The 14,019-nt window shown below is 39.5% G+C and overlaps 1 protein-coding gene across 3 annotated transcripts in view; it reads right to left on the bottom strand.

Moving 5' to 3' along the window:
• Positions 1-12,313, bottom strand: part of EHHADH (enoyl-CoA hydratase and 3-hydroxyacyl CoA dehydrogenase) — a 52,013-nt gene extending 39,700 nt beyond the window's left edge. The window contains exons 1-2 of one of the 3 annotated variants that reach the window (XM_059687247.1): positions 12,147-12,313; positions 7,864-7,967 (exon numbers count right to left, since the gene is read on the bottom strand). In XM_059687247.1, the coding sequence (XP_059543230.1) occupies positions 7,864-7,967; positions 12,147-12,220 (178 nt within the window). In that variant the 5' untranslated portion in view covers positions 12,221-12,313. The remainder of the gene's footprint in view (positions 1-7,863; positions 7,968-12,146) is intronic. The other 2 variants (XM_059687246.1, XM_059687248.1) reach the window with 2 other exon arrangements.
• Between the last annotated feature and the right edge of the window lie 1,706 nt (positions 12,314-14,019).

Here is a 14,019-nt window from a genome sequence, read left to right on the forward strand (position 1 = left end):
CTAAGCCACTTCTTTGTGGCTTTGCCAACAGGTCAGTCCAAGGCTTAACCCTATAGCCACACCCCACATCTCACCCTATTTTTATTTTTAAGCTACTATAAAGTAAAACTTAAGCAACAGGAACAAAACTCTGGCTATTAAAACAATTAACAAAACAATGCCATTGCAAAACCCAAACTGCAGACATGTTAACATTTTAAAACTTAAACATAAAGCTCTGCCTATTAACAAAACAATGCAAATGTGTTAACATTTTAAAACTAGTAAGAATAACCAAACAATGCCAATGCAACACAGCAATAAGTGAGAAATCAAACCACAGTAACATTTTTCTACTAAATGGAAGTTTCTTTTGCTGATTTACTCAGAGTCTTCGGACTTGGCTGCGCAAGACCTTGCAGAAGACTGGCAGCTAACCAATGCTAGCATAGCCAGAAACATGATTGAGGGAGTAGCTTCCACTTCTTGCTTTTCTACCATCTGCTGGGCCTCAGTTCTTAACTTCTTCAGCTGACCCCATGTTGGCACTTCAGTCCCTTGCATAGCCTTCCTTTTCTTCTTTTTTCCGCTTTGCTGTCATCGGGGAAACTCTCAGTCTTTAGAACGATGGGACAAGGAGCTTCTCTGGGTCCACTGTGGTGACACACGTAACGCTCTGGCACCCAAATTGACTGCACTGCTCCTTCTGGAAAGATACAAAACACAACCTCTTCCCCACATCATTACTAGATCTGGTAAAACTCTTGGCTGGTTTGTGCACCCTTCCACCGGGCTAAGTCGGCAGAGGCTATTTCACTGGAGGTCCGATGCCTTTCGGCTGCTGTAACACATAACATTCTTCTCCCCCTTTTTTGTATTTTTATAGTTGCATTTTAAGAGTAGGATTGGCACTTTCTGCTATTGCCTGAGTCCTGATCTATCAATTGCCAAGGAAGAACTTGGCAATCCTGCACTTCCCGGGGTGGCATGATAAAGGTTTACTGAGCCAGGTGGAAAGGCTGCAGTGGGATTAAGGATAAGGCCCCTACTGTTTGGTGGGGCCGGGGCTGGCTCCGCTTGAAGTTTCCCTGCCTAGGGGGATTGGCTGTCACAGTTAAAGCAGCCCAGCCCCCTTTCTTTTTCCGCTGACCAGCGAGTAACATCTTCTTTTTTTTTTTTTTTGAGTAACATCTTCTTTAATGCAGCTGCTAATACTATTCCCCGAACATAGGCTGGTCCAATGTCAGCACAAACATGAATATAATCTATAATAATAAAAGCATAATATGCTAATTTGACCAGATGTCCCTCCGGACAAAGCTGGGGCTGCAAGGGAAGCTCGGGTCCTGGGTGCCCGAGGGAAGCTGGTGCTGGCAGCCGGGGGAAGGAAGGCCTACTCTTGCATGAATTTTGTGCATCGGGCCTCTAGTACTTCCATACTAAGTAGTCTCCAGGTGAGAGACAAATCTTTGCAACAATACTGAAAGTAGACAGAGGAATTTTCCCTGGACCTTCTACTATATGACGATCTCTAAGTTGTTTTCCTACCTTCTCCCATGCCTCTACATTTACCTTTCTTTCCTCAAGAAACTATGGGCAGGTTTTACTTACAAAAATCCAACAAATCGAAAAGCTGTTAATACCTCACAGAATAGCCCTGTGCTGAAGCATGGATACATATAAATTCTTTTCCTGCGATCCTGAATTTCCCATGTTTTACACCTAGTTATATCACTAAACTTCGCTCCTTACCTCCCTTTTTGTCTCTGCACGTGCTTCACTGGAGCATCCTTTCACCTGACAACTACAGTTCCCCTAAACTCGGGCCCCGCGGTGGACATCACTTGTGCCGAGCCAGCACAGCCAAGGGTTGGTGAGCCTGAGGGGTGGCAGCGAAGGATGTAGAAAAGATAAACAGAGAGAATAAGCTGGGTCTAGGTCAGGGGTGGGCAAACTTTTTGACTCGAGGGCCACAATGGGTTCTTAAACTGGACCGGAGGGCCAGAACAAAAGCATGGATGGAGTGTTTGTGTGAACTAATATAAATTCAAAGTAAACATCATTACATAAAAGGGTATGGTCTTTTTTTTTTTTTTTTTTTTTAGTTTTATTCATTTCAAACAGACCGGATCCGGCCCGCGGACTGTAGTTTGCCCACAGCTGGTCTAGGTGGATCATCTTGTGCCTGGCTGAGGCCACAGAGAGAGATCCAAACAGCAAGCTGAGCCTTTATTTTATAGTCAGAGATAAACAAGGTAGTGGTCACAATAGTTACAATGTTCTTGTGAGTTTCACTTGTTTTGGCAGCACTTGCTGCACCTCCCATAGCTCATTAGCTACCCAGATAAGATCTAGGGAGGTCATAACGTCAAACCTAATTATGCTAAGAGGGCTGTGCCCTCTAAGCTGGGACTTGTTTGTGGCTTTGCCAATAGGTCAGTCCCAGGCTTAACCCTATAGCCACGCTCTATAGAAAGGGAATAGAGATTCTCCTACAACCAGCATTATTCTGAGACTGAATCATCCCCTTCCATTTTTTGCATGATACTGCTCACTAATCCCATTCACAGCAATTTCAAGCCATTTCTTTGTTACAGGCATGAGTTATTACAATAGAAAGTCTCGGTAAAATGCATACATATTTGTAATCAACCAGCTTAGAATTATGTTTCTGTTGTAGATTTTTATTATCAATAACAGTAACAACATTTATTGCTTTTCGTGATTATAAAAATAACATACATTATGGACAATTTGAAAAATACACAAAATTATAAAGAACCTAAAGATCACCCCAAATATCACCACAGACATAACAATGAAATATCTGGTGAATTCTTAGTTCTTTTCCCCAATGCACATATATAAATAGCTTTGGGATCTTGAGTAAGTTACTTAACCTTTATCTCAATACCTACTTAAATGACTGATGTGAGAATTAAATGGAAGTTCACTATAACATATATTATTTTATATTTTCCTTTTTTTTCACATAAAGGTATATAGTGAGCTCTTTCCCTATAACATTAAGTATTCTTTGAAAACATTAAGCTTGATACGAGTTAATTTCATATTCAGTCTATTTGTCTTTCTTTTTCATTTTTCTACCTGCTCCTCATCTAATATCAATTCAGGGATCATGCTCCTTTTCACTAACCCACCATATTTCATCATATTTCTAGAATTATCATTATTATTTAGATTTCTTTGTTTCTAGAGAAACGAGGAATTTCAAGTGAATCTCAAGCCTATCATGCCTATAACTTTAGATTTAAATGGTTTTTTCATGTAATAATAGCAATTAATACTTACTGGATAAATACATCAGGCATAGTGCTAAGTTGTCTCGTGTAATTTTCTTAACACCTACATTGAGTAGCATGACAATCCCCATTATACAGGTAAGGAAGTTAAGGCTTTGAGAGGTTAAGTGACTAGTTCAAACATATAACTAATAATTGGTAAGTCTCAGGGTAAAATGCATACACATTTGTGAGTTATACATTAATCAACCAGCTAAGGATTTGAACTCAGGCAATTTGACCACAGCCCACATTCTTAAATGTTATACCTTCTTCTACTTGCTACACAAGGTTAGTATTATTATCCTAATTGTAGAGAAATCAAGGCACAGAGAAGAGTATAGTGATTTCACTTTTTAACTATCTCTGGCATATAAAAATGCAATTGATTTTTAAACCAGAAAAATTGCTAAATTCTCTTATTAATACTAATAATTTTCTGATATCTTTAATTTTTCTACAAACACTATCATATTGATCATCTGGATAATAAAATTTGTTTCTTCCTTTCCAATCCTAATACCTCTTTTTTTTTTTTTCTAGTCTTACTGGGCTGGCCAGGGCTAGAACACAATGTCAAATCAAACACAAATGGGGATCGCAGCCAGCCTTGTCTTGTGCTTTTCTCATAAGGAAACTTGCCAAGTTACCATTTTGTTTGATGTTTGCTGTAGGTTTCTAAAATTGAATATTTTAGCTTAAGACATATCGTTTCTATACCTAGTTTACTAAGAATTTTTATCTTTAATGCATGTCAAATGTTATCAAATGCTTTTTCTGCATCTATTGAAACACCCATGATTGTTTCTCCTTTAATCTTTTTAATAAGCTGAAACTGCATTAATTTTCTAAGGTCTAACCAATCTGATAGTACTAGGATAAAAGTGATATATTACATTTTTATATATGTTAGATTCAATTTTAAAATATACTGTTTACGATTTTTATATCTGTATTTATGAATTAAATTGGCCTATAATTTTGCTTTTCATATTGTCCTTGACAGGTGTTGGTATAAAGGTTATGCTAGCCTCAAAACATGAGTTGGGAAGTGTACTGGGTTGAATGATGTTTCCCGAACAAGTGAATGTGACCTGTTTTGGGAAATAGAGTCTTTCCAAATGAGGTCATAGTGGATTAAGGTGGATCTATCTAGGATCAGGAAAATTTGGACACAGGGGAGAAGGCCACAGGAAAACAGAGGTAGAAAGGGGAGTGATGCAGAAACAGGCCAAGGGCAACCAAGAATTGTTAGCAACCGAAAGGAGCTAGAGAGGCAAGGAAGGATTCTTCCCTAGAGCCTTCATGGAAGAATGGCCTTGCAGATATCTGTACTTGAACCTGAGACCTCCCCCAAGATTTCCACCTGCGATAATTGAATAAATATGCTCAGGAAAAAGGACCCAAGGCACACTCCACTCCAAGGAGCATGTCCAGTCCATTCCCCCACTGGCATGTATCTCCCAACCTCTAGGGGACCCCATGAGACTTGCAACCAGGGGAGCAATGGGCAGCAGCAGCTCGTCTCGTCCTGGGCTAACCCCCTTAACTTGCCTACAAGGCCCCCTTTTCTCTGACTTCCCAGTGAGCTTAGGCAGCCGGGCCATTCATTCTCATTCTCTCTCTCTCTCTCTCTCTCTCTCTCTCTCTCTCTCGACTGGCCTACCAATTGTTTGGAGTATATCTTCCATTAACTCCACTTCACTTTCCTTTCATTTTCATTGACCTTAAAATCTTTTCTGTATCAATGAAAAGTACCGAGGTCCCAACCACTAACCCCAATCTATTTGAGTTTTCTATTTCTTCCTTAGTCAATTCTGGTGGGCTACATAGTCTTCTATTTGTTCATAATGTCTTCATTATCTTTGCTACACAGTATCTGCAGTGATAACACTTTGGTAATTTCTTATATACATTGTTTTACTGTCATATTTTTTGCCTCTTCTTGATCAACTTCTCCAGAGGTTTGTCAATTTTATTAATCTTTCAAAGAACTAATTTCTGACATTGTTGATCTTCTTGATTCACATTTGTTTGCTATCTCATTAATTTCTCCTCTTTATTATTTCCTTCCTTCTACTTCATTTGGATCTATTTTATTGCTTGCTTGTTTTGTTAGTTCCTTGATACAGATGCTTAGCTCATTACATTTGTCTTTTTTCTTTCCTGAATTATATAAGGCTATAAAATTTCTGCTAAGTTTTGCTTTAGCTGTATTTGTTGTTATATATGTTGTGTTTCCATTATCATTCAGTTCAAAATATTTTCTAAATTCTATTATGATATCTGCTTTGACTCAGAGATCAATTTCATTTCTAAACATGAGAATTTCCAGTTATATATTTGTTATTGATGCTTAGTTTAATTGCATTGTTGTCAGAGAACCTATTCTAAGTGAAAATTTAGAGACTAGCTTTCATGTTCCAATAGCTAGTCAATTTTTGTAAATGTTGAAGATTTTAGAAAAATGTATTATTTTGCAATTATTGGGTACATTGCTCTAAATAAATCCACTAAGTCAAATCGTACAATTCTTAATGCTTTTCTAGAAGAATATTTTTCTGCCCTAAACTTGAACTACATTCTCTCTCTTATAAAGGGTGTCCCAAAATTCACGCAAGAAGTAATTTTGATAGAAAACACAAGTTTATAATTAAAAATTGTAAAATTTTTATTGATTCATAAAGTATACAGTACAGGGTTATGTGTGGAATAGCATATCGGGTAAATGGCCTCCACGGCTTTGCTGGCACATACGCACTCTTTTGTTATTGCCTGAGCAGCTGCATTTTCGAAGAAGAATGGTCTGATGATGCCTCCAGCCCAAAATCCGCACCGAACAGTGACACGTTGTGGATGCATTTGTTTCTCAACAATCACTCGTGGATTTTCTGAACCCCAAATGCGACAATTTTGTCGATTAACCAAGCCATCAAGATGAAAATGAGCCTCATCAAAATTCAGCCACATTTATGCAAAACGGTCATGGAAAATTTCAAAGAGTGCGTATGTGCCAGCAAAGCCGTGGAGGCCATTTACCCGATATGCTATTCCATATATAACCCTATACTGTATACTTTACGAATCAATAAAAAATTTACATTTTTTAATTATAGACCTGTGTTTTCTATCAAAATTACTTCTTCCGTGAATTTTGGAACACCCTTTATTTCCTTACTGACAAAGAAATATCAAGTTCCCCATAATTCTGATCCTTTTCTCCATGTCATAAGTTTTCAAAGAGTTGAATAAGCTATTTAATAGCTGGTTTATGTCTATCGTATTATTTTAATCTCTCTCAGGTTCAGCATTCTCAGCTATAAATAGAGATTATATTATTTATTGAGGATTAAAATATAATAAGTGAAAAATACTATTTTCATTATTAGTAAATAACCTACATAGTCCTGGTACATAGCAGGCAAGATAAATGATAATTATTATGGGTATCATATTTATATTTATCTGTTGTCATAATTCCAATATATGTTTCTTCTCACGCTATCATTAACATACTAGTATATTAAATTCCTCTAGCTACAGTAAGATTACATAAACCCTCCTATTCATGTGACTTTGTCAAAGGGTATAATATATTCATTTGGGAAAAGAGGACAGATGTCACAAATATCACTGAATCACCATTTCAGATACTTGTGCCATATTTTTTGTTAACACTTTTGGATCTTCAAGGAATAACCCAGTGAAAAGTGTCATGATCACCAAGATAGGTGATTAGCAGAAGAAAAATGAATTTCATTTTAAGACTGTGTGAAATAAAAAATAACATTTATTAAACATCTACATGTAGGCTCTGCACTAACGGCTTTCAGAAATGTTATCTCACTTAATCTCACAAAAACCTATCAAGATAGATATTATTGTATCTAATTTAAAAATAGAGAGATTGATGCCCCAGCTGGTTTGGCTCAGTGGATAGAGTGTCGGCCTGCGGACTGAAGGGTCACAGATTCGATTCTGGCCAAGGGCATATGCCCGGGTTTCAGGCTCAATCCCCAGTAGGGGGCATGCAGGAGGCAGCTGATCCATGATTCTCTCTCATCATGGATATTTCTATCTCTCTCTTCCTCTACTCTCCCTTCTTCTCTGAAATCAATAAAAATATATTTTAAAAATACTATTTAAAAATAGAGAGATTGATTTATTTTTTAAATAAATTTATTGGAGTGACATTGGTTAATAAAATTATATAGGTTTCAAGTGTACAATTCCATAATATAATTGAAAGTCAGAAGATTAAAGGAATTTGCTCAAATTCACATAGGGTGAAGATATATAGAGCAGGTATATACCAGCAGGTATATACAAACAGGTATTACAGCTATCAAGTCTACAACTAAATATCTTACAAAGGTCCAATCCAACATAAAAGAGAATAAAGTCAAACTCTTCTCTAGGTCTCTCTTGTAATTCCACAGTCTCTTTCTCTACAGTTTCTCATTCCCACTCAAGTCTCCCATATCCATTACCCACACTAGGGTATTACCCATAAGGACAGCTTATGCCATATCAATCTGAGGCTGCATTCCAGAGATAATAGGAGAGGGTTAGGTACTGGTACCTGCAGAGAAGTTGCCATCTGCTCCACAAATCACAATGGCTTTTACTGTAGGGTCTGTTATAGCTTTCTGTAGTCCCTCTTTTAATCCATTGAAGACAGCTATGCTAAAAGAAAAAAAAAAAATGAAAGCATTAGTCAGAAATAAATTTCTACCAATTCAGAGATTTTCCATTTCCTAACAATGAAAAATTAAACACATACACAATGGATAAAAACTCTAGTTTTTATAGTGAATTGAGCACTGAACTTTTAAAAATAGCATTTTTCTGCACTCCGCTATAACTTTGAACACTTAGAATCAGCGCTAATCAATTTAAAAATACTATTGTACATCTTCTAGATACAGTGAAAGGTGTTTGTAACACCCCAGGGAGAACAACATATACACAGCAAAAGATCACACTAAGATGAGTGCTGTAATAGACACAAAGAAAGTGTGTGAAAGTTCATAGGGGAGTTTCAATTTGTCATAATGGCAAAATATAAGAAAACTGAAATACTCTAAAAGAAACAGATGTGGCAGAGGCTGCAAGTTACCTTAAATATCCCTACCTCCCCACCTTCTTCAAAGCAGTAGTAAACATGGTTTTTAGCTGAAAACATAGCTGCCCAACATAAAGACTACATTTCCCAGCCTGCTATGCAGTAAGGTTAGCCCAAGGCGTTAAGTTGTGTCCAATGGGATAGAAGCAGATTTGGCATATGCAATTTTCTAGAAGAGTCCTAAAGGACGAGGTATACTTTTTTCTTTTTCCCTCCCTACTCTTGGCAGGAATGAAAAGGTGATGGTTAGATCAGGAGCAGCCTGCATGGACCAAGAGGTGGGACCATATATTGAAGATGGCGGGGCAAAGAGAAAGAGAATTGGGGTCCCCAATTGTGGAGCAGCCGTACCATTCCAGGACACTGCTATGAGAGAAATCAACTTTTTCTTGTTTAATCCACTACTTTGAGTTTTCTGTCACTGACAGTCAAACCTAATCCTCAACATTAATTTAGCAGGTAAATCAAGGTCAGGGAAAGAAAGGACATGTAGTAGATTTTGTCAAGTTTCAGTGGATGAGGGAGTCATCAACAGAGAAGATGGTTAAAGCCTTGCGTGATTCAATGCCTGCCAACGGGAAAGAAAAGAGAAGTGAAAGTAGATCTTCTGGATACACCCTCTTTAAGAAGTGGGAGAGGCCCCGCAGAGTGACTCAGTACTAAGGCAGCCCAAAGTCACAAAGGCCAAGAGAAAAGAATTATGTCAAGAAGCAGGGAATCAATTAGTGCCAAGGGATGGTGAAGGAGGAGAACCTGGGAAAATTGGTGAGGAATTGCTTCGAGGAAAAATAATAGAACCAGAGTCTAATCTGTTCTGCCATGGAATTCTGAGTAGTCTGGGTGAAATGTCTGTTCTTGAGCATACAGGGTGAAAAATATGAATGCAAAATGAAAAACAATCATGAATTTCTCAAAAAGCCAGATGGTTCAGACCAGCAACTCTGAGTTAAAACCTCAGGGAATAAAGAAAATAAGATAATTCCCTAATTACTTTTTATTTAACAAAACCTCTTGCTTTTGATGGTTAATTAGACACCAAATCTGCTAAGAAAAACAGATTCTGAACCATCCATAGTATTAAGAAGTCCAAAAGGCATGTATTTCCTTCTGGGTAAACGATGGCTACAAAATTAGCCCAAATGAACTTCATCAGTGCCACTGAGAAGAGGCTGGCTTTTCCCATGTCACTTAACCCCTGCTCTTTTATTTCTAATATTCTTGTCAATTTTGCAAAAATCAAACACAGGGGAGAAAAGAAAACGGAAAATGGCTGTAACAGATACGGCTTTACTAGCGTCAAGCCAAGTGAAAGGGACCACGGCCGGTAGCAACGTCAAGGTTCCAGAGATTAAGAAATTATTTTCTCCCCTTAATATTGTCAGGTATGGAAAAATGGAGTCTAGAGTAAAGATAACTTTTCATGAGTGCTGACCAAAAGACCTCCTATAGCTTCTGTGACTATAGGAGGTCTTTTTTAGTGTATTTTCTTTTTAAATCCAAATGTCATCAAGTGAGGTTTGTGGCTTGTGACGAGCACTCTTTTTAAAACAAAGAAACAGAACAGAAAATAGAATATATGAAGCTATATGACAAGTAAGGATAAGTTTTATTTCATGAAACTTTGTGTTCAGTTCTGTATTTGTATGTCTTAGGTTGCAATGTAAAACATGGGGTTTCTTACTGAGTGAATTATAGTAAAAAAAAAAAGTGTGTTGGGAGACAGGTCTAGTAATCAGACTAATTTGTAAAGAGGGTTGGCATTCATCTGAATTGAAGAAAACAGCTGACTAAATTAGCAAAGAAGGATTTAAATTATTTGTTTGGGCCAAAATAATATTAAAATAAGAATCTTTCAGTGGGCAAGGAAGAGATAATTTTCCACATAAAATTAGAAATAGGAAGGGGAAAAGGAAGGGAGAAGGAAGGAAGGAAGGAAGGAAGGAAGGAAGGAAGGAAGGAAGGAAGGAGGGAGGGAGGGAGGGAGGGAGGGAGGGAGGGAGGGAGGAAGGAAGGAAGGGAGGAAGGAAGGGAGGGAAGGAAGGAAAGAAGGGGAAAGAAAAATACAAAGCAAAAGAAGAAAAATTGGGAACCTTTCTGGTTGAACATTCCGGAATATATACTCTACTTAAAACAGAACTTCAGATGCAGATAGAAAGAAAAAAAAAAAAGCAAGAAAGTATTTATTCCCAAGAGGGAGAAATCTCCATGAAGTTGAAATGATTCCTGAACAGCAGGGCCTGTTGGTAGGGGTTGTAACAGGCTTCTGATGAATAGAAACAATGATAATTAACCTCTGTTAAATGCCAATTTATAACCTCCGGCACATTTCAACATCACAACAACTTTATGAGGTAGATGCTAACATTTCTCCTGCAAGGTGGGTGACAGTGGATTAAATACATTAAACATTAAAAATTGTTATAGGAAAATATTTCTAGCTATGGGTATTAAGACTGTGGAACTTTCCCCCTCAGATTCCTGATGGTCATGGTTTCCCATTCGGAGCAGAGGTTGAGGTAGGCAGTTCTAATATCTAATAATTCTAATCAGAATACAGACAAGTCCAAAACGTATATGTAATCATATTGCTGATGTGTTTCTTCATCAAAACCAAAATAATGAATATTTTGCTTTCTTCTGAGAATGGCAAGTAAGTGAACATGTCATCCTTGTGTGGTTTTACTCCTGCAATTCTTTTGTATTATTAAATGCAATTATTCATATTAAAAAGAATAAATATTAATACTAATGATAAAATCAAATCTGATGACAGGATGAAAATTCAGTTAAAATTAGCAGGTCTCCTCATCTCAGTCCCTTTTTGCTCCAGCAGCATGTGATGAGAATTTAAACAAAGGTCTTTCTCTCTATATTTTATAGAGTCCTTTAAATTATAACTTCTGCTAATCCTATTTCCTGTGGAGGGGTGTCTTTTGTCTTTTTCCTAGGGCCGATCACTATACTCTTTTCAGAGATATGGAAGAATCAAACCTATAAAATAACTTCATTAATTTTCATAAAAGCGCATTAATCTCACTTTTCAAAGTAATAGAGACAGCACTGCACAAATCTGGGTTACAAAGTTTAACCGAAAAGGTACTCGTGATGGAATGAAAGAGGATGAAGTGCACAGTTTTTCAGAAAATGCTACTTAGGCTTACGCTGACAGGCATCTTCTGCTAAAGCACTAAGGACTGGAGGTTTAGAAACTACCAGGAGACTTGTGCATTTCTGGGCCAGGGCGCAACTCTCCTTTCCTCACTGCGTTGGCATTAATGGGGCCTTTATTTATTTTTGTATGAGGTGAAGCCACACTGTCGGATTCCTAACGCTTTTAGTGGGTGGCCTCGACTGGAGATTGGGAAGTGAGGGATCAAGGTCCAGCCAGCTTTGCACGAAGACCTTTGGAATAGAAAGCAGGCCTGCGGAGTCAAAGTTGCAGGCAAGGAGGAGCGCTCAGCACGAAGTTGGCATAGGCAGACGGGTTCCCGTCCAGCTCCCCTACTCCGTAGCCATCTGCCTGCCTCTCAGCCTCGGTTTCCTTCCTTTCCTTCCCAGTGAAACGGGAACGGGAGTTCTCTGCGAAGATTAACCAAGGCAACCTCTGTAAAAGGCCCTGGCATACGTCCGCGTACCATTTGGGTCTTTCTCAGATCAGCCGGGGCGAGTCAGAGCCCGCACCGCAGGCCGGCGAGTCCAGCCTCGCCGAACCCACTCTGGAGGCGACCCGAGCCCGTTACCTGATTGGGTTGAGCGGTGGGTTTCGGAGGCGAATCAGCGCCAGGCAGCTCCGCAACCGCGAATACTCAGCCATGCTTCCTCGGTGCCAGGGTCGCCGCCGCCTCCCACCGCAGTCAGCGCTTCTTTCCCCGCGCGCCCGGCCCCCGCGAGGAGGGGCGCCCGCTGGGCCAATGCGAGCGCGGCGCCGCCTCCCGCCGCCCGGCGGCTCCCAACCCACCGACGCCCATCCTCTGTCGCGGCTCTCCCCCCGCTTCCCGGACCCCAGCCCCAAGCTCTGCAAACGCTCATCCTCTCTTTCTCTGTATTGGCTCCGCTACCTGCTCCTACCCCCAAGTCCATTGGGGAGGACGATGGAAGATGGGTGGAATTGCCAGCGAGTCCAGGTTTGCCATCCCCTGGCCCACTTGGAGGAGTCAGACACAAGTCATTGCTCGTCTCCCTAGTTTCCGCTGAACACTGAACTTTCTGCTTTGCAACTACCCACTACCCCTATTCTGCCCCTCGGGCAACCCTCTCTAAAATTTAAAGTTTAAGAGGGCGCTCACTCTCAGGTTCCTGCAAGTGCTGACCCCGCCTTGCTCCTCCACAACACAACAACCCATGGTTCCCGTCATCTGTCATTTAACCCTCCTGTTTGGTATCCACCTGTGGGACTAGCTAGGTACACAAAGAGCTGATACCATGCTGGTCTTTCTGTTGCTGTCTGTGTAAATATTAAACTGCCTGAGTCTATTCTGGGCTCGTATGGGCGAATCTAAGTGTGGCAAGCCAGATTAGCAAATGCTAACATGCTGGTGGTGCTCAGTGGTTAGAGTATGGGGGCCACTGCACAAAGGGTCAAGAGTTCCATTCCTGGTCAAGGGCATGTACCTGGTTGCCGGTTCTATCCTGGGCCTTTGGGGCATGTGTGGAAGGCAACCAATGGATGTGTCTCTTCCCCGCTCCCTCGCCCTCCGTTCCTTCCACTCTCTAAAAATTAATGGGTAAATATCCTCGGGTGAATATTCACCAAAAAATAAAAAATAAAAATTGCACAATGTCATGAGCAGTGCCTTTATGTTTACCATTCACATGTTCTTTATGTTTACCTTCAGGAACTGCTTACATTAGGTAGAGCTCATAGGAGCTGATACTTAACCCCTCATTTCTGGGTAAATATAAGAAGTTTGCCAGGAGAGAGGGGACTACTGCGTGAGAAATGAATCCAACAGTGTCCGGACCAGATCGTTAAAATGGTTAACCAAAAAATAAAAGATTTTTCGAAGTGAGAGGCAACAAGCATTTATTTGAGATAGAAAACAATAGCTTTTGGGGGATCACTGACTCAGGCAGAAAACCGAATAGTGTTCCAATTAGAATACAAAGGCAAAGGGTATTTATGGAAAGGAAAAGAGTGAACTTACATCCATAAAAGGAAGGCATTTCTATTGGTGCAAAAAGCTAACATAGTGATGCAAATTTTAAAAAATATTTTTAATTTTCAGTCCAGTAGTCATAGTATCTGTTTTCTTGCTATGTTTGCAAACAATTCTTTGGGACACAATGTTGATTTAGGCGCAGTCCAAAGGTTATTTTGCCCTGTTTTAACATTCCAAAGATTTGAGGCTTTCAGATGTACAAGGCAGTTCCTCTGGATGGCTGCTCTGGCTCCATTTTAAAGTGGCTACCTTTCTATTATTTTAAACAAAATGATCATCATAATTATGTAGTATCTGCTAGGTTACATTGCTCTTGTCTCTTCTGGACTGGAATTTTCCTACTCTTTTTTTTTACTTGAGAGTGAAGGTCTTGAAGGTGGATCTGCTTTTACCATATTAACACCTTGAGAAAAATTTGGGGGGTGGGGGAGGTGGTGAGCATTTGGAGACTTCA

The sequence above is a fragment of the Myotis daubentonii genome, chromosome 3, assembly GCF_963259705.1.
Source record: "Myotis daubentonii chromosome 3, mMyoDau2.1, whole genome shotgun sequence".
In the NCBI taxonomy this organism is placed as follows: domain Eukaryota; kingdom Metazoa; phylum Chordata; class Mammalia; order Chiroptera; family Vespertilionidae; genus Myotis; species Myotis daubentonii.